Consider the following 27,810-nt stretch of genomic DNA (forward strand, 5'->3'; position numbering starts at 1 on the left):
ATTCTCTTCCTACTCAGCATCAAGCCCCATAGCTCCACCCAGCAATCAACTTCAGTCTGTGGGGTTTCAGACATGGTGGACTCAATTTAGCTTGTTAAAGGGAAATAAAGCAGTAGCAGCTCTGCATATGTACAATTGTTTAGGACTATTTTGAAATCCTGTATTCACCCAGGGTCCTTATCATTACTTTCAGTTATAGCTGTTGCATATGCAAAGCTGTAATTTTAATTTATTCCAGGAGGCTCTGACAGACTGGCAAAACCAGGCATAATTGGCTTGCTCAAGAAGAAAAAGCAGTGATGATATATGTAATACATGTGCTGCAAAACAATGACAATACAGTATGGTGTTACATTAATACAAATAACCCCTTTTTAATATGACTCTCTGTGTGGCACTCATTATTCTGGAGATTCCGCAGCCAACAATGCAGTGAAATGCAGAGAGATGTGTAAACAGATGCAGTGGTGATGTATGTCTGCTGTCATTAATTTAACACAGACAACTGACCCAGTCAAATAGCACTTAATGTTACATAAAATTTTCTGAGTGGTTTCTGAGTGTGCTCTGCTCAAAGCTGGTTTGACCATAACAGAATCTTATTAGAAACACGCTGGGATGCACCTCAAGAGTCTACTTGAAAACCTGCTATTAGAAATAGGCCCAATCCTGCAATCAAGCTTCTGCTCTTACAAGTGGAAGCTCTACCATGTATTTTAAATTAGCAATTAGCTAAATTATCATCCATAAACCAGCTGTTAGAAGAAGGCACTGAGACTGACATCAGGTGAGGTCCAGTTGGCTGTTACCTAATTAAAAGAATAAAATAAATGAAAGGTTTGCAGTACGTTAATTTCATTCAATGTGGAATCATCTGCAAAGAAACAAAACTTCATAAAAATTATGTACAAGAGGCCACCTGGTTCCCTAGGTGATGCTCTCCCTCACCAGAGAGCAGAAATTCCTTTATGAAGAGACAGTAACACTCTTTTTCCTTCTAAGTAAACCTGAAAAAAAAGTGAGATATTACAGAGTACTACAAAATTGATGTTAATGTGATAGAAAATTGTTTCAAATACATTGCCAAAGTTTATTTCCAGCTACCCTCAGCCAGAAAATAAAGGTAAATAAACTATGACCAAAAGCCTACACACCAAACAAGTAACAGTGACTTGTTAGTCACCACTAGAACTGGTACAAGTAGCAAGAACCTTCATGAAGCAGTTCACATCTTCCCACACTCCTGTTGCACACCTTACCCAGGCTGGATTTGTCTACCCTGAAATCATATTTAACCAGGGGTCTAATTCTGAGGTGTCCCATAGGTGCTAGCTGTGAGCCTTGTCACAAATACCCCAGACAGTGATCTCCCCAGCAGGCCAGTCAAGCTGACAATGCACACCACTTTAAACCAGCTAAGCCTCTCTCTTTGTCTTATTTATCCTCTTCAACTGCATCCCTGTCACTGTGAATAAAGACATGGGACACAGTCCTGATGGGGGAACAGCAGGTCACCCCACAGTGTCTCGCAGTGATCTGCTCCCACATTTACAACTATCCATTAACCAAGTGCAATCACAGAGAGCACAGTCTAGACTCACAACAGACCCAAACCTGCCAGGGAGGAGGCTGTGATAGCATTTTCATTTGTTACTCGATATGAAAGGGGACTTTCAGCCTCATGCTGAGATATTCAGGCTTTAAAATCCTTACCGACCTTGGTTCACCAGCTGGTAACTCAATGAGAAAGAGAATGAGTGAGCGGTTCACACGGTACAGATGTTTCCACAGTTTTCATGATGTTAAAAATAAACAGGACAACAAGAGAATGCAAAGAAACACTTCTCAACACAAGCAGGAAAATGCAGTACAGAATGAGTGCTGGTTGATGAGCATGCCAGTGTCTCTGCAAAGGAACTCAGGAGAAAGGAGAACTTGCAACCGGAGAAACCTCTACTGTGTACAAAATACAGACTGCAGTTACAGGCATTTCCAACACAGAGGTTAGGATCGAGGGCAGTTCCAGGGGAAGGTAAAGATGAGGAGGAAACTAACAGGGATTCATCTGTGCAGGCATTTTCAACAAGAAACCAATCATCTGTATGTTTATTATAAATTCTCACCATGCTCCTGAGGCCCAGCCTCACATCATTGGCCATCTCCAGATGGAAAGGGAAAGGAAGATGTGGGGAGAAAAAAAAAAATGATCAAGATAGTGAGGCTAATAATATAATTAATGTTTCACACTCTTCAGCAAACATATACTCATCATTTCTTATACTTCTGGTCTGAAATAGTATTGCTTAAAAAGATGATGGCCCTCAAGAGAGTGGTGTTTTCAGAATTTGACATAATCTAAAATTACACTGTGAGGTGACAGATTACTCTTTTATGAAGAAAAAATTAAATTCATGAAGGTTCTATTCCAAAACTCACTAAAACTTAATGGTTTCTTTACATTGCTTTACTCATTTTTTTAATCCTAAATGATAATCTAGTCCATAAGGGATGCAATTTCTCACTCTAGTGAGCCCAAATCAAAGCAGTGCTATCCTTTAACAGTCTGAATTACTCTACTGGAGCATCAGGCATAGCAGATTGCTCAACACCCTCCTTCTTCACCATTCCTGTCTAGTCACATCCAAATCTCAAAAGTTCCCATTTTTTCCTATTATGCCAGGAGTACAAGAGAGAGTTGGCACAGGAAACAAAGAAATGCTTCTACAACCTGTCTGATGCCCAGTGTTAGCTGACTTACAAAGCCTCTTGTCTCCACTCCAGCTACATGAAAGCCTTACAAATTCCTTACTCCTGACTCTTAGCCACAATTTTTGCAATTAAAAACTGAATTTTAGAAAGGTTTCTGTGCCCCCATTCAGGGCTGTATTTTGGAAACTGCCCAAGCTCCTATTTTGACATAAGACATGACCAGCCAAATCATTAAAATAGCTCAGCACAATAAAAATCTGGCCACCAGTTGCCTGAAAGATAACTCTTGAATACTGAATAATTCTGAAGAAATAGTACTTGTTATGTTGAGTGAGTTTGTGTAGCTCTTTTTATATATGTGCCTATAAATACGGGTCTGGACTTATGAAAATCATAAGCAAGCCATTGATTAATTTAAAAAAAAAAGAAGAAACATTTTGCACAGTATCAGTATCTGTGATACCTTAATATTTTGGTAACATTACCCACATGTTATTTCAGGTACTATAAAATCATTTAAGTTCAATTGATAAATAGGCTTATATATTGCATGTTGATATCATTGCATAGTAAGGTCAATCTTCACCAAATAACTTTGATGCACATATAACTCCCAGTTTCTGCTTCATACGTGGTGGTTTCAAAGCAACTGAAGCTTGATCCTATGCCACTAAAAGGAATGAAAATGTTCTGGTGCTCTGGGTGAGATTAGAATACACCTGTTATTTAATTTTATGTACATGCTTAAATCAGATCAACACCTAAGGCACCTTAGTCAGATCAACACCTAAGGCATTTTATAAACCACAAAAATGCAAAAAGAAATTTGAGAAAAAAGTCACATTTTATGCTTTATTTATTTTAAACTTTTACTGATTTTGTTATTTTACACCCCCTTCAAAAAGTCAACTTTAAAATACCACTGTAGGCTGAGATAAGACATACAAAAATTAGCTGTGTAAACATTGTGTAAAGAATCTAAAATAATCTGACACATTAAGGCTCCAATTCAGTAAAATACATAAGCTCATGCCAAGCTCATGAGTAGCCACAGAAGTTCTCTGGGATAGGTAATGTAATGTAAATTAAGTAAGTACTTACACTCATCACCAAACTGAAACTTTAAACAAGTTATTTTTTTTTTTTATTTCCCTGCATGGCAACACTCATTTTTTAAGCTTATTTCTGTTGAATAATTTTCTTCCCCCTCTAAGGTTCATACCAGGTAAATCCAGATTATATCCCTAAGGATCCCATTAGCAGGGTTTTCTTACATGACAGAGAAAAATTAAGCCAAACATAAAAATCCCTTCTTTGCAGTTAGGGAAATATGTTGGTACAAAACTCAATTGCTTCACCACTGCTTGGGGTAGCAGAAGCCTGGGCCCAGTGCCATAAATCACAGGGATGACATGCCCCTGTTAAATCCATTACAGCCTTGACCAAAATCTATAGTGATCAATAGCAGGAGTTGAGCGATTTCATTGGGTTTTGGACGTGCACCCTGCCTGGAACCAGGAATTACAGAATATCTACTTCACTATAGGCACCTCCAAAGAGAAAATCTTGTTTCTTCACTCACATAAAAAGCCAACATGGAGTTAGTTAAGATGCCCTTCCTGCTATTACCATCTTCTGTACAAGGTAATTTATATATTATATTGGCTTTTTTTTTTTTTTTTTTTGACTGGTTCTCCCAGCTGATACTTTATCATCAAACAACATTAAACTTTGCATTCTGGGTTGACTTATTCCTAACAGCGCTTTGCTGATTTAAAAACGCTAGTTAAATGAAGTTCCTCAGCTTATTACATTCAAAGCCGGTTTGAAACGGAATTTCTAGATGGCATTAAAATGCATTATTTTGCCAATGTTTACGTGATTTATTTTCCCCAAACAAACCTTTATTTATTCTTAGAAAAGTAGAATACAATACAGTAGTACAAACAAATGATAATTTATATGCAACTGAGCAAAAAATGTACAAAGATTTCAGACATGTCATTAAAATACAGAAAAAATAATTTAAAATAAAAACAAGATAAAATATAGAGAACATGCAATGAAGGGAAAATAAAATATCGATTTGATGATCTCATGTTTCCTTTCACTCTCAAAAGGAACCATCTTGGGGCAAATAAAATTATCACATAAAAAGATAAGACCACAAAGGAGACAAGGTAAATGAAGTGACAAGGAAAGACAAGGAAAGTGAAAATAATGGTGAAAGCAAGAGACTCTTTAATAATCCAAACCAACACTGCTGACACCATGCTGAAGGTACAGAAGCCTTGATTGCCATGGAATAGTGTCTGGCTGGAGAACTAAAGTGAGATGAACACAGTACAAATCACAATTCTTAGCAGTGACAAAACTGGATCAATTGGACTCGTGGCTGCCAGCTCCTTTTCCCATTTGTAAGGTACACTGGGATTCCTGCTCTTCTAATACCAGAAGAAGTCTTAGTGGGTAACTTTCATGACCACTAAAACTGGAAGAATGGATTTCTGAGGTAGGCTGGAATTTGCACATCAGTGGACACAGAAGTGAGGGAGTTTAAGGCAGATCACAAAAAGGCTTCCCTGGCCAGAGATACAGGTGTTTTTTTTTTCCTTCACACTGTGTACTGATAAAATACTTGTGACAATTTTTAGAGCAATTTTGCTACCTCCCACAATCTCATAAAGCTCACAGAGTCTAGACCTTTTGAGATTCAAGACATTATTAAGCATGGAGTAGCAGGAAATAAGAATTATAAGGTGCTGTTACTAGTACACAAGACCCTTACCACTCTGAACAGTAAATTAAATGCTACCACCTTTTAATAATTAAAAAATAAAAAGGACAGAAAAGTGAAAAGAGTCTATTGAATAAAATGATTTTGCAGAAGCATAAGAAAGGAAAGAAATCACAACCTAAGCTGTGAAGACTGATTGTTAATGAATTATAAATCTGACACAAGTTAAAGACAATGACTAGAAGCAACACAGGAGGTGGAAAACTATGCTGTGCCTTAACCAGTAAAACCCCAGAATCTTCTTGCACTACAGATTCCCAAACACACTGGGTCCAGTCTCTGAAACACTCACATTGCTAGGAATAGCACAGCTGGTTTGGAAAAATAGATATTTGATTAAACATATATATTATCTGTGCAAAGAAAGAATCAAACCAAGAATTTCTTAGGGTCATTCTAACATTGTTTCTCAAGAGCTACATCAAATATAAGTGAATCAATATCACCACATATGAGAGATACAAGTATCAGATCCCAGAAAACAAAAAAACAAAAAAATCATCCTGCACAAATGACTAATTTTGCTTAACATGGGCTTGCCTTTTAATTTTTTAGTGAAAAATATGAGAATTTAACTTTCTTTCCATGAAAAGTAGGATATTTTATCTTTGCATATAAGTTTCCATTGTTTTGTAGTGTATGGATGAGCTAGGAATGCTTTCTTCACAGTTCTGATGAGATCTCAGAAGTAATACTCTTCAGAGGAACAGCACACCACACAAAGGCACAGCTGATAAAGCACAGAGGATGCTGGGGAGCCCATTGCAGGAAGCAGCCACACTGGATCATAGTGACAACAAAGATGTGAAAACTGCCTTTCATCCCTTCAAAGGGGATAGAACATACCAACAATCTGATGATGTGGCAAAGCCTTTGGCTGTTAAATGATTCAAATTACATTATGGCTTACTGATATTGTTAAATAAATGCATAGGACTCACACAAAAAGTTAAATAAATCCAGAGGCAACTGTCAAAAGGTGGACATTTATATGGTACCAGGTTTTAGTAACTTTATCTGATTGCTGAGTCATTTAACAGGGACATAAAGTGACTGAACAAAAACTCAAGAATAAATATTAATTTTTCACAACTCCCTAATTTTCTGAAGCTTATAGAAGTCAAAAGATTAGGTATCAGTATTTCAAGCTGAGCAGCAGCTGTGTAAATTCAAGATTTTAACACAGAGATAGATGTATGAGCTGGCTCAATTTCACCGTGGGTATTGGATGGCTGGGTGCTAACAATGAGTAGAGGGTGATTACAAATTCCAGAATATCTCTTTGGAAAAAGATGATCTAGTGCAAGTTTTTCTGAGTTAGAAAGTAATAAGGCAATTTTAACATTACCAGATATTTTCCATCTTGAAAAGATTGCAAACTTGAGCCCTAATAGAAGAATTGGCATGGTGTTGCAGCAGTATATTTTTTCCTGATGCTGGAGCTAATCTTTCTTTTGTTAATCTGATCTGATAAGGATTAAATAGGGAAAACATTAAAATTTGTACAGCAGAACTCATTAGGAACATTTTTACAAATCTCCATCAAATAGAATAAAAATATCTTGTATCAACATCCTGAAAAAGACCAACCCAGCAATTGCTCTTCTAGCAAGAAATTTCACTATTCCTTGAAAGATAAAATTGTGAACCAATGGCAACACAGAAAAATAAAGGTAATTCATCTTTCCTGGAGGTTTGTCTTAATGATTTGACTTAGTGCATAGGAACAATACTATTTTTTTAATAATTTTTGTGGGGTTATGTTTTTTCATATGTGAAAAATGTAAAAAAAATTCTAATTGGGAGCAGCATCTCCTTGACATAACTCTTCCTATGAAGTCTACATATGTAGATCAGGTTAATACCAACATCCAAGTAATGTTGTTGGGTTTCAAAAGACAGGCTTCTGTTTGTCTCAGAGTTAATCCTACATTCTTCCCACTCAGTGTAATTAAGAGCTGTGATTTATACTATGCAGACATCTGAGTCCTTTGACATCAGTGTATTGGTTCAGCCTCACCTCCAAAAAAGCCTAAGGAATACAAAATGGAAAAAGCAAAGATAACAAACTGGCAAAAAACACCACCTTAATGTCAGCTGAAAATATTACTCCAATGCCAATGAAGGCAATGCACATTTTTCTAGCCACGGACTTCACAGACCCTCGACATAAAGAGTCTCTAAAAAATGCTTTTTCTCTCTCTCCAGGAAGCTGCATGCCACCCAACTCTGTCATAAATCTGCCATAGTAGCTGTATATTCATTGTCCCAAAATTTTTTTTTTTTTTGAGTTGGCAATTGTTGACATGATACAACCAACCAAGTAGGTCATGTCAAAATGAGAATGCTACACAACGGCTTCATAAGTTAGAACTCCTTGTTCAATTCTGGTTCAAATAGAATTTTTTCCAAGGGATTTATAAACCTCCTAACAGGGTGAGGGTTACAGAAGCCCAATGTTGCCACTTTCTCTTTGCCTCATAGGCAACATCAAAGCCTACCTCAGACTGCAAGAAAATTAGTCTTTTCTGTGACCCTCCACAAGCTCTGCTTCACCAGAAGGAAGTAGATGAGAGACATCCCAGTTCCCACAACTTTAAGGTGATATCACAACACTTGCATTTTGCCAAAGCCTTCCTAAAAGCAGAAGAAAATCAGCAGCATCACTTGAGTTTGCAGCTCTTACTGAACTAATGACTTGGCTGGAGTACCAGAACCAGCTAAAAGGCAGATTTTAATGTTTGGTGTATGCTACTCATCCTGTAGCTGTGCCATTATAGCTCTTGCTGTAGAAATGCTGGTTAATGCACAGCAATGAGCTGTCCTGAACACACTCCTCCTTGTGCTTTTGGTTTGGCTGAGCCCTATGCCAGGCTCAGCCACTGCTCCTGGCTCAAACAGAGGAGAACCCAAGACTCCCCCTCAGCCCTGGATCCTGTCCTTCCCATAGTTTTGAAACTTGGTTCTTCTAAACACATCAAAACCTTTCAACCTATATTCACCATCTCTTTCAAAACTTGTTTTCCTACCTTAATTGCAGTAGCCATCAGATGAACCACTTCAATCCTCCTCACTGGTAGTACATAAACACGTCAGACCACTTATCTGCCAGGAAATACTGCTACATTCATTTACTAATTTCATTGAGTGGATGTTGTGGTCACTGTGACAAGAACTCCCAACCCCTGGTGTGCAGCAGGGCCAGAGCAATGTGGCCATTGTCCTAGGCAGAGGGTTCCTGAGGATCCTGCCTGTCCCTGGCTCTGGGCAACTATCACCCCTCCCTGTGGCTGCTCTGACTGACCCAAAGGTGCCTCCATCTGGCTGCCTGGCATTGCACCTGGCTGTTCCCTTCATGGGACCCCTCATTCCAGCCCATCCTGCCAGTCATACCCTCTGTACACCTTCCTCCAGCCGGCTCGGCCCAGCCCTGTGCCCTCTCACTGGGAACATGCACCTCCTCATTCAGCCTTTACACCTGCTGTGCCAGGACTCCTGCTGACTCTGTTCCCCCTCTCCTGGCAGCAACCCCATCACTGATCTTTCTGGAACTTGTCCATGTACTGTTTAAGTTTAATTCACCTCTAACCCAGCCTAGTTCTGCTCCAAGGGCAGGCCCAGCCCCACAGACCGTGATCTCCCCAAGCTCTACCATGGGAGTAACTTCAGTTTACCTTAAAACACAGAGGGTTAAAAGTATTCTATGTTTGACAAAGAAACTGCCAGAAAAGCACTATAGACATACAAGAGCAATCTTCATTGAGAACAACCTGGAGGGAAAGAGGAGGAGAAGGATGGGAAAGGGAGAGAAGATGGGGTGGGGTAGACACAGATATGCAATAATCTTTCTTAGAGTTATTAAAATAAGAAAGGAAGGGGATGGGTGAAAAAGAAAATATTTAAACTCGGGAAGACAGATCCTTTTTCAGCAATGGAAACTGAGTGTTCAAAACTCCTTGCAAAAAAAAGAGCCAATTACTTCACCTTAGCTATATGAAATTGCCTTTAGGTCATATTCTCATCTCACTCTACAAAGATACACAAAGGCAAGTCCCTGAGCATAGAGAAGGGAACACACCACATACTATGGCCAGTTAAGTGCTTGTGCACACAGCATGAGGACTTTGGAAAGCATCCCTGCCCTTGCCCTGCAGGATTTCACAGTGTGCAGTGCAACACCTACTGCTGGGCTTCAGGCTGTCACAACACTTATGTGGGGGAACCTTTGCAGTCACAACAGGAGCAACTTCTACCAGGCAGCAGGGCAAAATCACAGGATGTGGAAGAGAACTTTTTTGGGTTGGAAGAGAACTTGGCAATCCCCAATTCCAACCCCTCTGCCACAGGCAGGGACACCATCCACTAGACCAGGTTTCCAATTTTGCAAAATTGCTTACAGGTGACAGGTATGTCAATTAGTCTACTGCTCCTGCAACTTGAGAAAGAGAGATTAGAATTGGTGGGCTATGTACTATTTTCCAGCTGTAGTGTAGTAGCATTCCTCACATGCCATTGTTTGCTTGTAACAAACATCTGTTCCAAGATGAAAGCACCTACAAATGCCTCGATGTCTCCAAAATTACAAGAGGTTAGTTTGTTAAACATTTAATCTATGTAAACAAATACAGGCTTCATGCAAGACAGATCTGAGAATAGATTATTCTACCTTAGCGTTGCTAACTACTGCTGGCTGCTGTGCATGGAAACTTCAAACCCAAGAACTTCTCAGATACAATTTCCTAGATAAAACTTGTTATATGCAGGTCAGCTTCCTCAGAGGTTCCTACTTTTAGAAATAAAACTGACTTCAAAGGAAAGGAAGCATTTAAACAGTGTCATGGCAATATGGCTTATTCAATTATTAACTAGCTGATTTATTTTTAATTGCTTGTGTACCTCTTCAAACTCAGCCTAGGTCAGCCATGAAGGAGAGCAGCCACCAGCCGTCTGGCAGCTGCAGAGCCTGTGCAGGATATGGACATGGGTCTCCCAGCCAGTGGATGGGGGCTCAGATCAGAGAAAACATCACCACAATTGGCACAGCCGGGTGCCCGTGACTGGCCTCCCCGTCACTCACAGCAGAGTGGCCGAGGACATGTTTCTGAACCACTCTCTTACCCCTAAAGGTGGTCTCTCCAGGTCAGGGCTGAGGCACATTGGTGGGGCAATGAGGGGAAGTTTGCACTGCTGCTGCCCATGCTGTATCTGCTCTACAAATAAATAGAGGACTTTAGTCTCCAGGGCTGTCAGTTTGGCACCTTCCATGTGCACAAAAGACACTTTTGTTTGTTTGCTTTTATTTTCTTAGAAACAACCACCCAAAAAGTTATATGCAAAGCTTAGTATGGCAAATCAAAATAAATCAAATTTATTGCATGAGAGCACCTAAAATCCCACAACTTCCACTTGCTCTCTCTTTCTTTTGTGTTTTCTACTTTTAATTGTGATAAGAATAAAAGTTATGGACCTCTTTCGGCGTTTCTTGATGACAACGGTTGCTGTTCCACCACAACTCCAATGCTGCCACCAAGCAAGCAAGAAGAAGGCCTATTGCTAAAATGCAGAAAACCCCTGCAAAACTGTGCAGCTTGAGTGCCTTCCCATCTGTCTGTGCATTGGTATGGCTATTCAGGTCACAACGTCCCATCCGTGGCCACCACTTCTGTTTAAGAACATCCAAATCTCCACTTTCTTGCAACTCTAGGATCCTGCAGAAATTTCAAAAGACAAGTATTATTTGCAATGATACTTTTTTACAGTTTTTTTTGTCTTTCCCTTACGCTTCACAGCTCTTAAGTTTACCATCCCACAATTCAAAACTCCACCCCCCTCCACCACCAGGGTGTTGTATTCTTCATCTGAAACTCCTTATACCAAGATTTCTTTCTACTCACATCAGCAGGTAAACTCCACTGGGTAACTTTAGGAAAAAAAGAGACTGTCAAAAATTCCACTGCAAAGCAAATAGCATTTCCAAAGGAAATCACTACAGGAGTTGGTTATGCCTGGTCTGGCTACATTCAGCTGCAGCAGCTGGTCCCACTAGCGAAATGCTCAACCCACTCCACTGCTGCTCTCCTACAATAATTCCAAAAATATGTGAGGCTAAACATGGTACTGTTTGTGCACCACTTAGTACAAATCTGTTTAAGCAGCGACCAACTCATCTACTTTAGCAAATGTAGTTTATTCAAAAGGATTTTACTTCAATGCTGTTACTTAATGCCTGAATTACTGTGTTAACAGTTGCTAATTAATCATTGTTTTGTCTCTTGTGAAGTGTCCCTTCTCTGCATGAATGATTCATTTTGGGTTTGGTTTGATAACTGTTTTAGCTGTTTACTAACAATCTTTTCCCTTGAGACAGCTTTGTCTCTAGTTATGCAGCAGGAGTTTTGCTCCTTTTTATAAAGGAGGAGCAAGATGAGGCAATCTGGCTTCAGCTCCCTGCCTGGAGCGGAGCACCCGCTCACCTTCTGCTAAGGCCACACATGCCTGCACAGCTGCGTGTCTCCATTTCAGGGTACACATCCACACTGACAAGTGATAACTCAGAGATCGCTGAACAGCAAAGTTTTATAGTCTCCTGGTCTTGTCAGTCCCAAGCAATTCTTTGCAACTCTTGTTTCCATGCACCATTGCGAGTCTTTGACCTGTCCCTCCAGCCTAAAGGGTAACACAAGGCATTGCTGCTTGCTCACTGCAGGGAGCAACACATTTCTTCAGAGACTGCAGAATGTGGCATCAACTCAAGCTCTCTCCTCTACCTCACACCATGCTCTGAGGACATTGGTCCTCTCTGCCAGAGGCACTGCTGTCTAAGGGTGTGAGGCCACACATCACCTCCAGTCCCCTCCTCCCAAACCAAATGCACATGGAGCTGAACAAGCAGCAGCTTTGCTGGAGCCTGAACTCATAACCTCTCTGCTGTCATGTAGTCATTATTTTTTATTAATTAAATGCCAAAATTAATGTGAACAGTTGCTGGCTATAGAGAGAAATCCTATAAAACAAGCTTTGTTTCAGTTTACCTCTGGGAGAAAAGATCTCTGTAGGGACTTCCATGTTGGAGTGCTATCCCATAGCCTTTGCTGCTGATGCTGTTTCCAATGACTGTCACAGAGCATTCATCATCTGTCAGTGCAGCATATTCCACCACTGTCACATCCCACAGGAAAGCATAATTTCCTTTCTTTGCCTGTAAATACAACATGAACACAACACAGTCTAAATTAAACTACATTTCTAGGTAGGACAAAACCTAAGCCAGCAAACAAATCCAGATCTTGTCACTATTCTTCGGAGGTATTTCATTAGGTCACAGTTAATATGTAGACCTTCGATATCTTAACACATTTCTAACAGTCTTCTCTCCCAGCAGGACCTCACCTACTTCAAACCTTGCTAAAATATCTTCCATTTTTTAGGATGCACTTAGGATAACACAGCCAACTATAAGTGTAGGTGAGGTTTATGTAACAGGTTATTAATTATAAATGAAAGCTATTGCTTTAGATTATGAAATTCAACGCTTATTTTGTAGGAGACATGGAATGTGACTGGTTCCATGCATTTAAGTGACAAGAGTGGCATAGTATGAGCATTAAGTGATGAGCATCACAGGCATCAAAATTTGCAGCTTTGCTCATACAAACATAAATAAACAAATTTCCCTTGCAAGTAAATACAGCTCTTCTGAGAGTCCTGTAACAAAAGGCACACACTAAGCTGAAAGAGATCCCTCTTTCCTTCACAGGCAAGAAGATTCACAAGCATCTACTACTATCTTAGTTTTGGGATAAACAGTATTTTATTTTAACACACATCCATGCAGATATTCTTAAATATCAGCTTTAATTGGAACTGAAACCAAGGCCTGCACACTGTGTATATAATGAATATAAATCACCTTATTTAACACAAGATGTAAGAAACATGTCTGGATAAAGATTCAGTAAAGTAAAATAAAATAACTTTTTTTTTGGTTAAAGTAACCACTGGTTACCTAGTATATTTAAGTAGCTGAAGTCCTGTATGTATTTATTTATGGGAACTGATTCACAAAGCTCCCCTGGCAAATGGCTACAGCTCTGGCACAGAATTAGTTCATCCTTCCAATTCTTTTCTAAGCTCAGTTTTGAATTCACCTGTAAGTTTGTAAGACTCCATCAGTTATTTCATTACACTGGATTCCTCAGTTGAGCAAACAAGATCCTTTACTTCACCATAGTTTGACATAAACTATACCTTTCCAAAGTCCCTTACAGTTGCTTACACATGACAATGAATCAAATGGGTGAGGTATCTTCTAAGAGGCAGAATTCAGGGGAACAAAGATTTAAATTATGTTGACTAGACTTTCTGTAAGGTACTTGCTGCAATCTACCTCTTTTCCCTGTTTCCCTTTAATCTGCATCGAGGAATCAAAGATCCACAAATTCATTTGCTTCTGGGTTAAAACAGAGTAGAAGTGTTATATCCTTTCTCTAAAGATGTAAAGATGTGAAGATGTAAGATGTGAAGATGAAGATGTGGAAGAGTCTATCCACTGAATCCTAGGAAAATATAATTTTTATTACTCAGCCATACTGTGTTCCATAGTAAATAATATTACATGGGATTTTGCTATCTATTATAGGAAACTGTCAGCATTAAAAATATGTCCTCAGGATCAAAACCAGCAGCACTTGTTACTGTACACAGAATGTATTCAAAATCCACGATATTAAAGAAAAAAAGGAAGTCCTGCCTGATGGATATACAGAAATCAGACGCCCCACAAAGATTTGTCACAAGTCACGATGGTAAAATGTGTTTTACATTTCTCTGGATATTTTTATGTTTGTTGGTAGAATTTTTGTCTTCTTTTTTTGTTGTTGTTATTTTGTTTGGTTTGGGTTTTTGTTTTTGTTTTGTTTTGGGGTTTTGAAGTTGGTGGGTTTTTGTTTGGTTTTTGGGTTTCTTTTGGTGGTTTGTCCAGTTTAAAGAAATGTATTAATCTTCTGTTCTTTCAAAACTCATCAGTAAATCATGTTTTCAAATTTACAATTTAGAAAAGAATCCTGACAACACAATACTTTCCTTATATGCCTCTTAGTAATACTTGGGCAACACAGTGTTCCTCAAATATTAGCCTTCTATTACAATGCACTGGCTAAATTAAAAAAACACATTATTGATTCTGCTTTTCAATCCTCAGTTTTCTCCATGTTATCTTATATAACAAGAGCTTTATACACCGACTTTCAATGCTGGACAGCAGATCATTTGTAAAGGTCTACTTCTCTTGTGCTTGTAGTGCTGCTATCCTGAATGACATCCTGAAACTGTAAATGGTCAATAAACTAAGTCTGTCAGATCTCTTCATGTCTATTTTACATATTTTTAATGACATAAATCAGTCTATCCAATGTCATCACATCTGTAGAGCATTATTTCTCTGACAGCCTGATCATTTTAGCATAATCAGGAATCTGACTTTTAAACTCTTTTTTTTTTAAACTCTTGCTTGTGCATATGTTTCAACTCCCAGAAACCCTGGGTGCAAGGCTGCGTCCCCACCCTCTCTGATGGCCAAAATCAAAATCTCCAAAGATCCCTTTTTTCTAAGGGAAGACTTAGTTCTTTCCAAACTTCTTCCACTCATGAAAGTTTCTTCCCTGAAGAGCGAAGACTTCACACTGTTCATGTGTTTGTTGCATGGAAAGCTTTCTTATAACAAAATGTTTAGTTACTGTCTAAATTCAGCATCCTTCACTTCCCTGTTAATATCTGTTGTGACAGCTCAGCAGTATCATTTGTTCAATTTAAGGAAAAGCTGTCAAACTTTGAAAAACACATGTACAAGATACGTAAATGCACACATACATGTATGTATGTTTGAAGTAGGCTGACTTTTTATATTCCTTCACTAGGCAAGCAGTAAAAGCCAAATAAAATCAAATTGACATTTATGTTCAATGAAAAATCAACCTCAATTTTAAATATAGTTTAAACTTGCTTTTTTATTTATTTTTTTTTTTAATGGAAGACTCCATCTGTGCACATATATCTGCCCCTTAACTTCCAGGCCATGAATGCAGGAAAACTGGAAAAAAGGCCTGTGGCAAACACCAGCTGAGAAGAGGTGATATAGCTTAAATAAAAAAATTACTGAAACAAACACAGAATAATGAGCTCAAATTTATACTTCAGTCTTCTAATTGTACTTCATATTTTGTTCCTTTGCTATGGCCTTACTGTGACTCAGTATACAGGTATGCTGCTCAACAAAACAAAAATAATTTAGTTAAACTTTCAAAAACCTCTTTATCAGAAAGTCAGCCAAAGCAGCACTCATTTATTCCACCTAGGTAGAACAACTACTTTGGCTTATATCAAGGACAACAGATTTATCTTTGGTTTAAGAGATTTAAGAAAAAAGAACCCCCTAGGCAATTATATTGTAAAAAAATTTCTTCTTCATAATCCTAAAAAAAAATTAAAATGCCAAAGATTGCTTCCTAGACAAGACAAGGACCACAAAGAAAATAATATTCCAGGAATGCAGTAAACAACCCCATAATGTCACTCTTCAGGGTGGAGGGAGATAGAGGAATATTGTTCAAAGGGTCCTGGCTTACTGATGGTTAAACAATGTTGCTTCAAAGAAAGCATGATAAGAAATAATAACAACATGAAAAAGCTTGATTCCAGATTAATCACTGATATATCTGTGATTTATCTGAAACTTATGATGAAGCTATCACACTTAAGTCAGAAGTGCCAGAATAATGCAAAATCCATCATTAATTTACTGCCAGAACAGAGCATCAGTGTAGCTGATCCCATTATAGGGCTGGTACCACAGAAATACCAAAAAGTGACCTTTACATTGGCCTTAGTGGAGCAGTTCAAAAGCATGGCTGGATAACATTTATTATCTACATAAAAGCGCTTTAAAAGAAGCAACACAGTTCAAATAAAAAGAAAAGCAAGCCATTTAATCTTGTTGAAATGTTTCAAATATTAAAATAATCAAGGAACCACTACAGGATGCAATAGATTCAGGTTTAAGGAAGCATTTGCTTTTCTGTCAAAGGCTGATGGATCAAGAAATGGAGAAATTTATGAAGCTCTATGAGAGCAATCACAATTCACCATATAAAATTCATTGTGGACAAAGTAGTTTTTAAAAAATCGTATTGAATGAACTTTTAAATTACTTCTCAAAATTAGAATGAAGAGAGAAGATAGCTCTGATTTAATGTTCAGTGATCATTAAGGAAACAAAAAAGAGAAGGAAGAAATTCTTACTGTGCCATTGCCTAAATCAATGATGCATTATCATTTTGTGCTCTACTTGGTTTTGATCACTTTTGATCAAAAGTGATACACAGGAAGAAAAAAAACAATTCTGAGAAATTTTGGCACCAAATTGATTGGACAGGGGAACAAATAATCTCACCCAAAGCAGGACACTATAAAATGCAATAATGAGTTTAATTCTCCTATCTGTATATATAGCAGGATCACATGGGGATCATATTACTTCATTCTTTCAAAGGAAATAAAAAACACAGGTTATGACGTCTGTTGCTGCAATCAATCATTATCCTAATTGCCAGTGGATATAAAGGAAACAGTTCACTGAAATCCTGGCTGTAGAAACTTTCCTTTGACAGCATTGGTCAATCCTCATCTGTGATAGTCCCAGACAGCTCAAAGTGGAAATCAGCATTTTGTATGGATGGGTGGTTTGTGAGGCTTCTGCTCCTGTGCTGTGCAGAGGTACTGATGAAGAGGAGGAGGTTTTCCATCTTTAATGACCACTTTCAGCTATCTTGAGAATAAAGCAAGAGCAACCTTGTCCCCACCACCCTTGGCTCTCAAGAGTCCTCCTGTCACTTATGTGACACTGCAGTGCATTTCTGCCTTCTCCATGGCTCTCCCAGTGCTACTAAAGCTGTGCCTTGCCCATGGGAGGGAGATGGTCACTGTGGCTGCAGGGACCTTGCTGTGTCTGAAGGGACATCTCTGCCAGGGCAACCAACGCCACCAAAGCTCAGATGACTTTCTTTCACTGCCATCCCTTTGCTTTCAGACTGTCAAAGGGACTAGGAAAATCTCCATAAAATGGAGAAAGATAAATGGAATAGGGACAAACACCTGAAATTTCTGTCTGTGGCATAAATAATCAGCACTCTGTTTTACACTGAAGTGGCATTGCTTTATTTGTAACTGCAGCTGAACTGTGATACTGTCTGAAGAAAATGGAAAGGAGAAAGAGGGAAGAAAGAATAGTAGTGAGCTTTCTCTTTTTTTGCATTGTGTCAGGCAAGTCCTCATTCAGAAAAATGTTTTATGCATCTTTTTATGCTAGAGAGATTTAGAGCTCCCATTTCCTACAAAATACATTTGTAAGGCACATTTACATCTCTTTCATGCAGCAGTACGTGTTTATGGATGGAAACTCTCATTTCCTTGGCTGACATCAATTCTTTAGAAATAAACCCAGAATTTCTAGCCATAATACTTGACATAGAAAACTTGTCTGTTTATTCAGAGAGTTCAATGAGCTAGGAAGAGCGACACTTTAACTGTAAACACAATAGTTTAGTTGACAATGTTATAAAATATTAATGCCAATTTATGTAGGTGTCTAATCAAATAGAGGCCTCGGTCATCTTTGGGGACTGAAGTAAAATTTAGTTGTTGTTGACATTAATTGAATGAGCTGATCTAGTTATATAAAAATCACCCTACAACACTGAAATCAAACTTAGTATAAAAAGTTATTATCACATAGACAGGATGGAGCTGCCAGCTCCATACAGACAATATAATTGGTATTCTCAACTGCCTGCCAATCTACAGTTACATTTCTGGCTTAGCAAATGTAGCTATCATAAATGGCAGCATGCACTAGGCTTACAGAATAAGAGTATTTACAATTTCATGGATAAAGAACATCCACTGCCATAAGAATGTTAGAAAAAAGAAGAGTAAAATACTGTATATTTTTCTAAGGTAAACTGTTACATTATTGGCTAAAATGCTAGGGTACATAGGAAAGTATTTAATGTCTATTTCTTCTCCAAATGCTACCAAAACATATCAAAAGAAGCCTCATTTTCATAAAGTGCTGAGCAGATTAAGGGAAAACAGAACCCAGAAACAACCACTGCAGACTGCTATTGACAGAGCTCTACCTTTTCCTCAAGGAAGAGAGAATTTTGGAGCTGAGTGCAGAGAGCTTTGGGGAAGCTCATCTGTGAGATGGGCAGGGTCAATTCAAACTTTTGACTGCATACTTGTAGGCTAAGACATAAGAGTGTCCACATAAAGATTTTGTCCAAAAATTGAGCAGAGTTGGGAATCTTTTGCTAAAGAAATTTGATCTGGGAAATGGGATGGCTTGCATTGCTTGTGTTCACCCTCTTCATGGCACTGTAAAGCAGCAGATTTTGGATAATGCCACTCTGTTCAGAAAAGTTTTCCAAAAATTTAAAATAGAAAAAAGGAAATTCAAGCCAAAACCATTTTATTATGTCCCATTTATAAAAGCATAAAGAACTAGTAAATTACTGTTTCACTGACAAGAGTATCTCTGATCAGACATTCACTATGGTAATAAAAGCTGTTAACTTGTTTTAGGAAAAAAATCAATTGACAGATGAAGAGGACACTTTTCACTAAAGCAGCAGCATATCAAGGCTTTCAGCATGTCTTCATCCCTTCTGCATAATGTACTCCTGGACATGTGTTTGATGTAAGGTACTGCCTGGTTTTGTTGAGATTCAAGAGGGGGAGCAGAGGGGAGAGGCAGGCAATGAGAGAGAGAGAAAGTGGGCATTTCAAATGGCCAATACTCTTTATCACAGGACTCAGAACAAAGATGCAGCATCCTACGCTGATATTCATCAGTCCTAGAATCCACATTAATTCTCTGTTCAAAAAAAAAGTGTGGTTTTATCTGAGAGAAATAACATTTTGGTAAAACACAGTGTCATGTGAATGCATTTTTCAAATTTTCTGGAATAAACAGAGAAAAATCTTGCATTAAATTTCTGTTTTAAGAGAAATTAGTATGCATTCTGTGGATCCCTTAATTCTTACTCATGTTTCCAATCTTGAACTCAGAAAAAAGAAAACGAACTCAAATGAGCAAAAGACAGGAGTCAGTGCTGGATAATGTAAAGAATTACATCCAGAAAGGCATTATCAAAGCTCCCACAAAACTGAGAAACCTTATGGCCAGATCCAAAGGACTTACATACTGAAGACTTAGGCAGAGCTGAAGTACTTAAATTGAGAACAGTGACACCAAAATATGCCATCGAGATATTAAAAGGAACTTTATATAGGAATTTGGGGGGGGGTGTTGGTGTTAAAATGACTGTAATTTCTTTCCTGTGATTAAACATTAACTACACCAAAACAACATTAATACAGAAATGAAATTAAAACCCCTGTGGTCCAGTCTTACCTTTCTGATGCCTTCAGAAGGGTTTGATACGCAATTATCTGCCCCATTATTCTTACTGATAGTCCTCCACAGTTCAGCAAATGTGTTATCCTGCTCCAAAGGGTTGGTCCCTTTTGCTTTAAAGTATTCATACACTGCTGAGTCCCTGACTGTACCATAAGATATATCCATTTGTTTGGATAGATCCTGAAATGTTCTGAAATTAAAGCAATATTGAGAAATTAGTATTATGTAGTACATTAGCAAGATTTCATTAATTAAATGGTTTCTTTTTATGTCTGCCATTAGTTAGAAAGCACTTACCCTCACCAAGTAACTTTTCCATATTTCATTCTTCATCTAAAGGAAAGCCAAGTATTCATTTAATTGTACTGAGAACATATGATTTTAACTACATCCAAGCTCTGTTTCACCCCAGTGATAAACACTTACCCGAACACAAGAAAAACTTGGATTATAAATATAAACTTCCAGCCCCATCAACTTCACCAGAAATACCTCACAGAATTCCATGGAATTAGTTTGCAGTTATACCAATGCTCCATCTGACTCCAAATCAGTATTACTGTTTTAAACAAACAAATAAAATCTTGCTTCCAATTTTCGCTAAGTCTCTCTTGCTCTGTCTTTTCACAGCCTCTGGTGAAACAGGCATTTTTCATTCACACAGAGGCCTAACTTTCATTTACTCATCATATACCACTCTGGAAGTGTAAATGGGTCTCACCCTGAGTGACTGTGAATGCACAATTTATTTTCAAATTGTACAAAATGTAATTCACTCCTGTTTTACAGCCTTTTCTGCACTGAAAGGTGTAAATCACTGCCTGCATCAATGAAAACCAGCCCAAACTTCAAAACATTTAAGGTGACATCACTGCCATCAAAAGCAGCATCCTGGCTGTTTTCCCTTTCAGATGTTCATTCCTGTGCCTTCTCAACACACATTCGACCACTGATGACCACACACAGCAGCAGGAACCAAACGGAACCCCATGAATACTGGCTTATTTTTTTAAAAATGTTTTATAAATGTGTGGCTTCATATATTAACAACATGTTTCTGATATAACCAACTAACTTTGCTTGACATCAGTTAAACTAAAGAAACCCTCCCTGCCTCACCCCATTTCTTTTTCCCAAAAACAATCTTTCAGAAACAAAACCTTCCCGATCAATAGATCTAAAAGGCCCACTCTTGCCACCTCACCCACACCTTCAGCTCCTGAAGCCATAAAGGCAGAGCATTTTGGCTTGCAGCTTGTGTAGATTTCTTCACAATGCTCCTGAGGAGCCTTCCCTTGGCCCATGAGCCAAAGCTGTTTTACACAGTTGAAGACTTGTCATAGACAATATTTTTCTGCCACCCTCTTCCCTGTTTCACTGGGGAGATGCCACTCTTGACACCTCACATGCCTGTAAGATTCCCTGCTATGCTATTTAAAGCAAAGCAATCTGGGCATATACACAATGCCACATAAAAATGTGTAGAAACTCTTTCCTCTTCTCCCTCACATCACCCCCAGGCCTCCCAAGCTTAGCTGCAAGAGGTGCCCTTCTCTGGGACTCCTGGTGTGGTAGCCTTGTCCCCAGGCTGCAGCTCCAAGGGTGCTCTCAGCACGCCCCCCACCCCAAACTCTTCAAACTCACAAGCTGTTTCAAATAGTTTAAGTGGTTTAAGTTCTTAAGTTGTGTTAAGGACTTTTCATCATTTTAAGCTGTTAAGCAGCTTTAAGACTATGTGAACAGTTTCTGTCTATATACATTGCACACTTGTGGATTTGGGCTAACTCTAGGAGTTCCACCAAACCCCAAACTTCCTGTTTTTCCCTAGCTCTGTATATGACAATTGATAAAGTACTAAACAAACATCCTGGATGCTACTGGAAATTCAAAAAGCTAATGAAAAGTGGGAGAATTTGTTCAGATTTTATTTGTTTCTTTAACAATCCTGAAAGGTCTATTCTGCTCCCCTAAATGTTTCCTGTACATTCTATGGAACCGTTTTTCCTCCAGTCTTGATCTACATGATTACATGCTGCATTTAGTTCTGACTTTATTTTCTAAAGTAAGTTTCATCATATCACAGGAAATTGCTTAAAGCCCAGGAATGGATGATCTAGCTGTTACAAGATATTTTTCTGCCTATAGGGCAAAGAAAGCCATTCAATATACACAGGAAGGTCTTCTGTGGCAATCCTTTCCCACCACATTTAGTGTAGAGATTTTGGTGTGAGTAGGAAAGGATGTTTGGTAGAAGGACAGGTGCAGAAATATAACAGAATTAACTAATATACTTTAACATAGGTTTCAGCTGGTAACAACTTTACAAATGCCTACTGCTGATACCACTATTCTGTTTGAAAGTTTGAACATGAGGGTTTGGATAGTTAAAAAAAGAATTAAACTTGCAATTTTAATATTATCAGTATTTTCTGTTTTCCTTTATTGCCATGGAAGCTTTTACTAAGAAACGTGCACTTTGTTTTAGCTAAATTGCACTTTATTGGCAATCAGTATTTTTATTTTAGCTAAATTACATTTTATTGACAATCAGTACTGCTCAAAAGCACAGTACATGTTGCTTTACGAGCAGCACAGTTTGTTCAATTCTCTAAGCATCACAGGGCAGAGAGAACAAATCTGGGGTTTAAATCAAGTGCTTGCAATAAACAGACAAGCATACAGGTGGAAGGGAGGGAAGCACAGCATTGGCCTGGGTATGGGAGTAAGGTAAGCCCTTTAGCTGGCAGCATTTCCTTGGAGTTGTGTTTCCCAGTGTTGTGGGAAAATGTGGAATATTGTGTGTTCTAAGGATTTCTTCACTGTTTGACGATTTGAACCACTTAGCCAAAAACCTATCTCAGAAATTATCCTGACAGGTCTCAGCCTCACTTCTAACTCTGTATAAAAAAAACCACCTCTGCTGTATTTCTGCACTGGAATTGGAGGTGATGCTCAGCACCTCCATGGCTAGAGAAGCAGTCAGAAGATTTGGGCATGGTGGGCATGGGCAAATTCATAAACAATACTGGAAGGAAATGAATTACCTCCTGCTTTTTACAGGGTGAAGCAAGATAATCACAAGAGTGGTAATCAAAACCGTTATTTTAATTCCCTCAAATTTGCTTTTGCCAGACAAAATCACTCACATTTCAGATACTGTCTGTATCTTACAGTTGTGTCAATGTCTAAAGGTGGCTGCTGTCATTGTTCTTAAGCTTTATTTGTGCAACCAGCTGTTAGCTGGACCCATCTCCTTTACCCACTCAAGTCCTTTTCTCACTTTCCTATGACAAAGATTTTATGCATTTAATATTCAAAATAATTTGCAACAAAAATATGCAGCACAACAAGATGCCCCATTAACCTTAGCATCTCAGTTATTGGATCTCACAAGCCATTAAAGGCTCTTTGTAAGTGTGATTAAAGCCAGTAAACCAGAAAAAGCCAATGTCCCCAACTTACAGGAGCACAACTGCAATTTGTAAATAAATACATCCACGGTGTGATTGTTATAATTGACAAGTACATGTAAACCAATTGATTTAAGTAAATGTATCTGAAGTCAATCTAAAGAAAAATGTCTTTTACACCTGTATTACCAGACAAAATATTTAATGTCCATATTTATGCCTGCTACATGAACACAACAACTGATATATATTCTCAGTGGAATTGCAATTACTTCATGCAGAGTCAACTGAAGACTGGGTTCTCTGCTTTGTTTGTTTGTTGAAACTTATTGACATAAAACAAATGCTGCAGAGGACACAGACAAGCAATAGTGGTATTAGCATTTATAATTAGACCACTAGAAGTAATTGCCACAATAAAAATATTGGTTAAGATCCACTTTTTGGAGATGTTTTCTTAATTGCAAAAGCCTTGTGTAGCTGTAGATATACAGACTAAAAATATGCTGTCAGTATGGGTTTATTTTACTCTGTTGCTGCTATGTGCCCAAGACTTCTGGATGAATAATAAGTGACAGACTAAACTTGACACCAGGTGCTTTGAGGTAACTGCTGATCAATTAACTCAGCTGGAGGCACCTGGATCATCAGATGTGATCAAAGTATTTTTCAAAAGAAAAACATGTTCCTGTTACTTCAAAAAACAAAAAAAAGAGTGAATTTTTTATTTTTTTGCAGTGACCCTGAGACTTTTGCTCAGTGCAGCAAAATATTCTAGGTGATGGCTGCCATCATGATAAAGTGTCTCAAAGATGATGAGACTTTTTAAGCTGCTCTGCCTAAATGAAATCTTAAAAATGCATACATAAAATGTATAGTGCAAGTCCTAAATTTCTATCTTTAAATGCCTTGAGGCTAATTTATTTTCCTTTAAACTTTCTTTCTCCAAAAGTTAGTAATTTATTACATCTTCAGAATTAAATATAAGTTCAGTTCCTAACAAGAGCTGTTTTCTCCACACAATTATGTAAAAGGAAAATATGTGTTTTATACACTGGGAAAATGGCAAACCCAGTAAACTTCAAAGTAAAAATAGAAGTATCTGAACTGATGTGAAAAGCTTATACCACCACTGTAAGCCTAAGAAACACCTATGAGCTGAAACCTAGAACATAAAATCCTGTCTGAAAGGAGATTTATTGGATAAAGTTATACCCAGTGGAAAGCGATGAATTGAAAGAGAATTCTGTCTACTGTGAACTGCAGAAAAGTGCAGAATTTTGAGACCTAAAATTGCTGAGAATTCCTCCCTCCAAGGGAGAATTTTCTATGACAATGAGGACAAATAAGCAAATGGTGTTAGTGTTGTTGACCACATCAATCCACCCACTGAGAGATGAACTTGGAAGCCAAGCAAGCATTGCCAGATCAGAATCTCATTTGTAGATGTCCCCCAAGAGAAAAGAGTCTGCAAAGCTGAATCAAGGTTGAAATGGTACTGTGGTGGTACAGACAATGTCTACATGAGCAGATCTTACCATTCAGAACCTCAGCCCTGATCTGAGTCCTGATTAATTTTTATATCCATTTATGAATCTGCAAGGCAAAGGATTTGAGCCTCATTCCATTTTTCACAAATGAACAATCTTTGGAGCTCCAGTTTTAAGTAAAATTTGAGTGGGTAAGGTAAAGCTTGTCTTCAGTCATCCAAAACTGAGTTTAAACTTTCACAAAAGGACATTCTCTAGAGCTGGTCTACCCTAGTTGAACAGTTTAACTGGTTGAAGAGCTGGAAAAAAAATAATTCCCTCTGTTATGGATATAAAGTACCACTAGGGGATGATAGTCTCATTGACTCAGACTTGCATGAAGAGTTTCACTGTGTTGGTAAATGCAAGTTAAGAAAGCACAAGCCCACTTAAAAGTGGAAGAGTATAGCAGTTAGTGTCTTTAAACATAAGTGCAACTGATATTCCATGAGCTGTACAAGAAAGTAAGATATATTGCCTGAACAATGAGGTAACATTAGAATTGACTTATCTTTAGCACCTACAAGTCTAAAAAGTAAATATACTTTAAAAAAAAAAGTAGTATGACATATTTTGGTAGCTTTTCAATGTTTGTTCCAGGTACATATAGGAATGTTATTAGTGTGTGTTAAACTGGACATACAAAAACTAAAAGATGAGATATTTTAAAGATTATTCTTAGTGGGACCAGTAAAACTGTTCAAGGTATTCTTAGAATGGCAGTACCCTTGGTACAGAAAATTAAAAAGAAAACAAGTTTATCTCCACTTCTTATAACCTTAGACTTCAGAAGAACTGGGTCCTTGATTTTAATTTGGGCATCTCAGATCTTCTTTGAAATTATGAATAATTAACTGAGTTCTTAAATCAATCCTTAAATTGTCAACTTCTCTATAATGACGTGATCAAATTCTGCATTGTTCCATTTCACTTTAAATGCTCATAATTCTGTCCCAGTGCAGTAATGTGCAGAGCAACAGGTTTCTTCACCAAATACTCTAAGGAAAATTTTAACTTTAGCAACAGAGCTATTCCAGTAGAGATCAGCAGCAGTATTTGCATGCTTTGGATACACTTTTCTGTGTCAAGTTCTTCACTAATTCATATAAAAGTCATTTTATCTGCTCTCCATGAAAAATACTATCCACTTTAAACAAAAGCCTTAACAGAAGAAACCTCATGGGAGTTTCTACAAGGGAAGCCCTAAGTATTGACAGATTAAACTACACTGAATCAGTGGAGTTGCAGCCCTTCACACCAGGACTGAACCTTTCCAGTTCACAGCAGGAGACAAACAGCACAGACAGACAGAGATTTGTCGCTCTTGTCCTCACCAGTGGGGCAGGAACAGCTGATACACAGGATTTCAAAGAAGCAGGGACTTTCCTCCAGTGGCAAAACCAATCAATTGACATGTGTCACAGAACATGTTGCCATGTCAACCACCTAGTCTTCCTATAGTTAAAACAAATAGTGATTGAATTCCTCAGCAGGTAATGGCACTGCAGCAGCTTTTTTCATGATTATAATGGTCACTGCTGCCAGTGTGGTGGCATCTCTGAGTCTCTGACTGGACTGGGACTCGCTGATCTAAATTAGGTGCAACCAAAAGTAAAATGCAACATTCAGCTCTAGGGAGAGGACACTAAAGCCAGCTTTGTTTTTGCCCAAGAGGAAGGGGTTTGCTGCACATCCTGCATGCCATGTGTGATGGCAACAGTTCTGTCACCCACCAGTGCAGCATCAGGACCCTCTCTCTTCTATTGCCCCCAAAGAAACTCCTTTTGTAGGCTACCTAGCAGACTCAATACATAGAGCAGTACTGCTGAGATCAATGAAACCAGTCAAGCACACAAAAGCACATGCTCAGGGTTCCCAGGATTGGAGACAAAAATACAAACAAGTAAGAAAAATGAAATACAAAATAGCCAAATAATACATACACAAAGCACTAGAAGCACTGAACTCGTACAGCCTCCAAACTGATTTCATTTCTTTCAAACGACTTCCAGTAGCCTCTGTTCCTACATGTAAAGGGAAAGACAAGTAAACTAAACTAAACTGTTTTCTTAACTCCTGACATAGCACTGGCTTCCCTGCAGACTGAGTGTTTTCACTGGGGCTCTGTTCCCACAGAGCTACAACATGATTGAGTTTTAAAAGAAGGGAACAAACAGAATGTAAACCCACTGAAATGCAAAGACAGTCAAGCCACTAATAAATGATACACTGTCATGTTTATGATTTTAGTAGTAATTAATCACTATTTACACATATTGTATTGGCAAAATATTTGGAGGCTTTGTGTGTGTACTGAGAGTCTGAGATGCAGCAAAATTGCAGTCAATTACCAGCACTTGATATTCCACTTTTTACGCATCTCAGAACAATCTGCAGCACTTTTGATGAAGTCAAAGTGTGGAGGATGTAGGACAAAACACCATACAAGTAGGCTGTGTCCCATTGCTCACAGAAGTTCTCAGTATCTTCCAGCAGTTTATTTAGGAAACATGCCCATTTTCAATAAAGGACTTACCATTATTTCCGGCTGTGAGACAAAAATTTGGATCCAAAAATCAAACTGGATTCTCATCATAATCAGTAAAACAGGTTCTTCTGTAAACAAAATTAAACCTCTGGGTATTCCTATCCACTGCTACTTCTAAATTATGCCCTCAGGACCACCTCAGCAACTCCAATCAACTGCAGTGATTTGTGTGAGTGTGACTTGACTTGTCACTGGATCCTAAAAGTTCATTTTGCCTAGAGCTGACACTGGCTCTGCTCCAGCACTGCACATAAAGAAATCTGTTAAACAGCTAGAAATAGGCTAAACATCTCCTGATTGCCTGTCCAGTGTTTCTAACTATACTTCCAACCCTTCTCCTCTCC

At 38.3% G+C, this 27,810-nt stretch overlaps 1 protein-coding gene across 2 annotated transcripts in view; it reads right to left on the reverse strand.

Annotated features, from left to right (window-relative positions):
* The window catches only part of GRID1 (glutamate ionotropic receptor delta type subunit 1), a 497,344-nt gene that overhangs the window by 11,859 nt on the left and 457,675 nt on the right, over positions 1-27,810 (reverse strand). Inside the window, exons 13-16 of one of the 2 annotated variants that reach the window (XM_019007270.2) lie at positions 19,974-20,169; positions 12,538-12,704; positions 10,974-11,214; positions 10,625-10,711 (exon numbers count right to left, since the gene is read on the reverse strand). In XM_019007270.2, the coding sequence (XP_018862815.1) occupies positions 10,625-10,711; positions 10,974-11,214; positions 12,538-12,704; positions 19,974-20,169 (691 nt within the window). The remainder of the gene's footprint in view (positions 1-10,624; positions 10,712-10,973; positions 11,215-12,537; positions 12,705-19,973; positions 20,170-27,810) is intronic. The other variant, XM_015633150.3, reaches the window with a different exon arrangement.

This window comes from Parus major, chromosome 6 (assembly GCF_001522545.3).
Source record: "Parus major isolate Abel chromosome 6, Parus_major1.1, whole genome shotgun sequence".
In the NCBI taxonomy this organism is placed as follows: Eukaryota; Metazoa; Chordata; class Aves; order Passeriformes; family Paridae; genus Parus; species Parus major.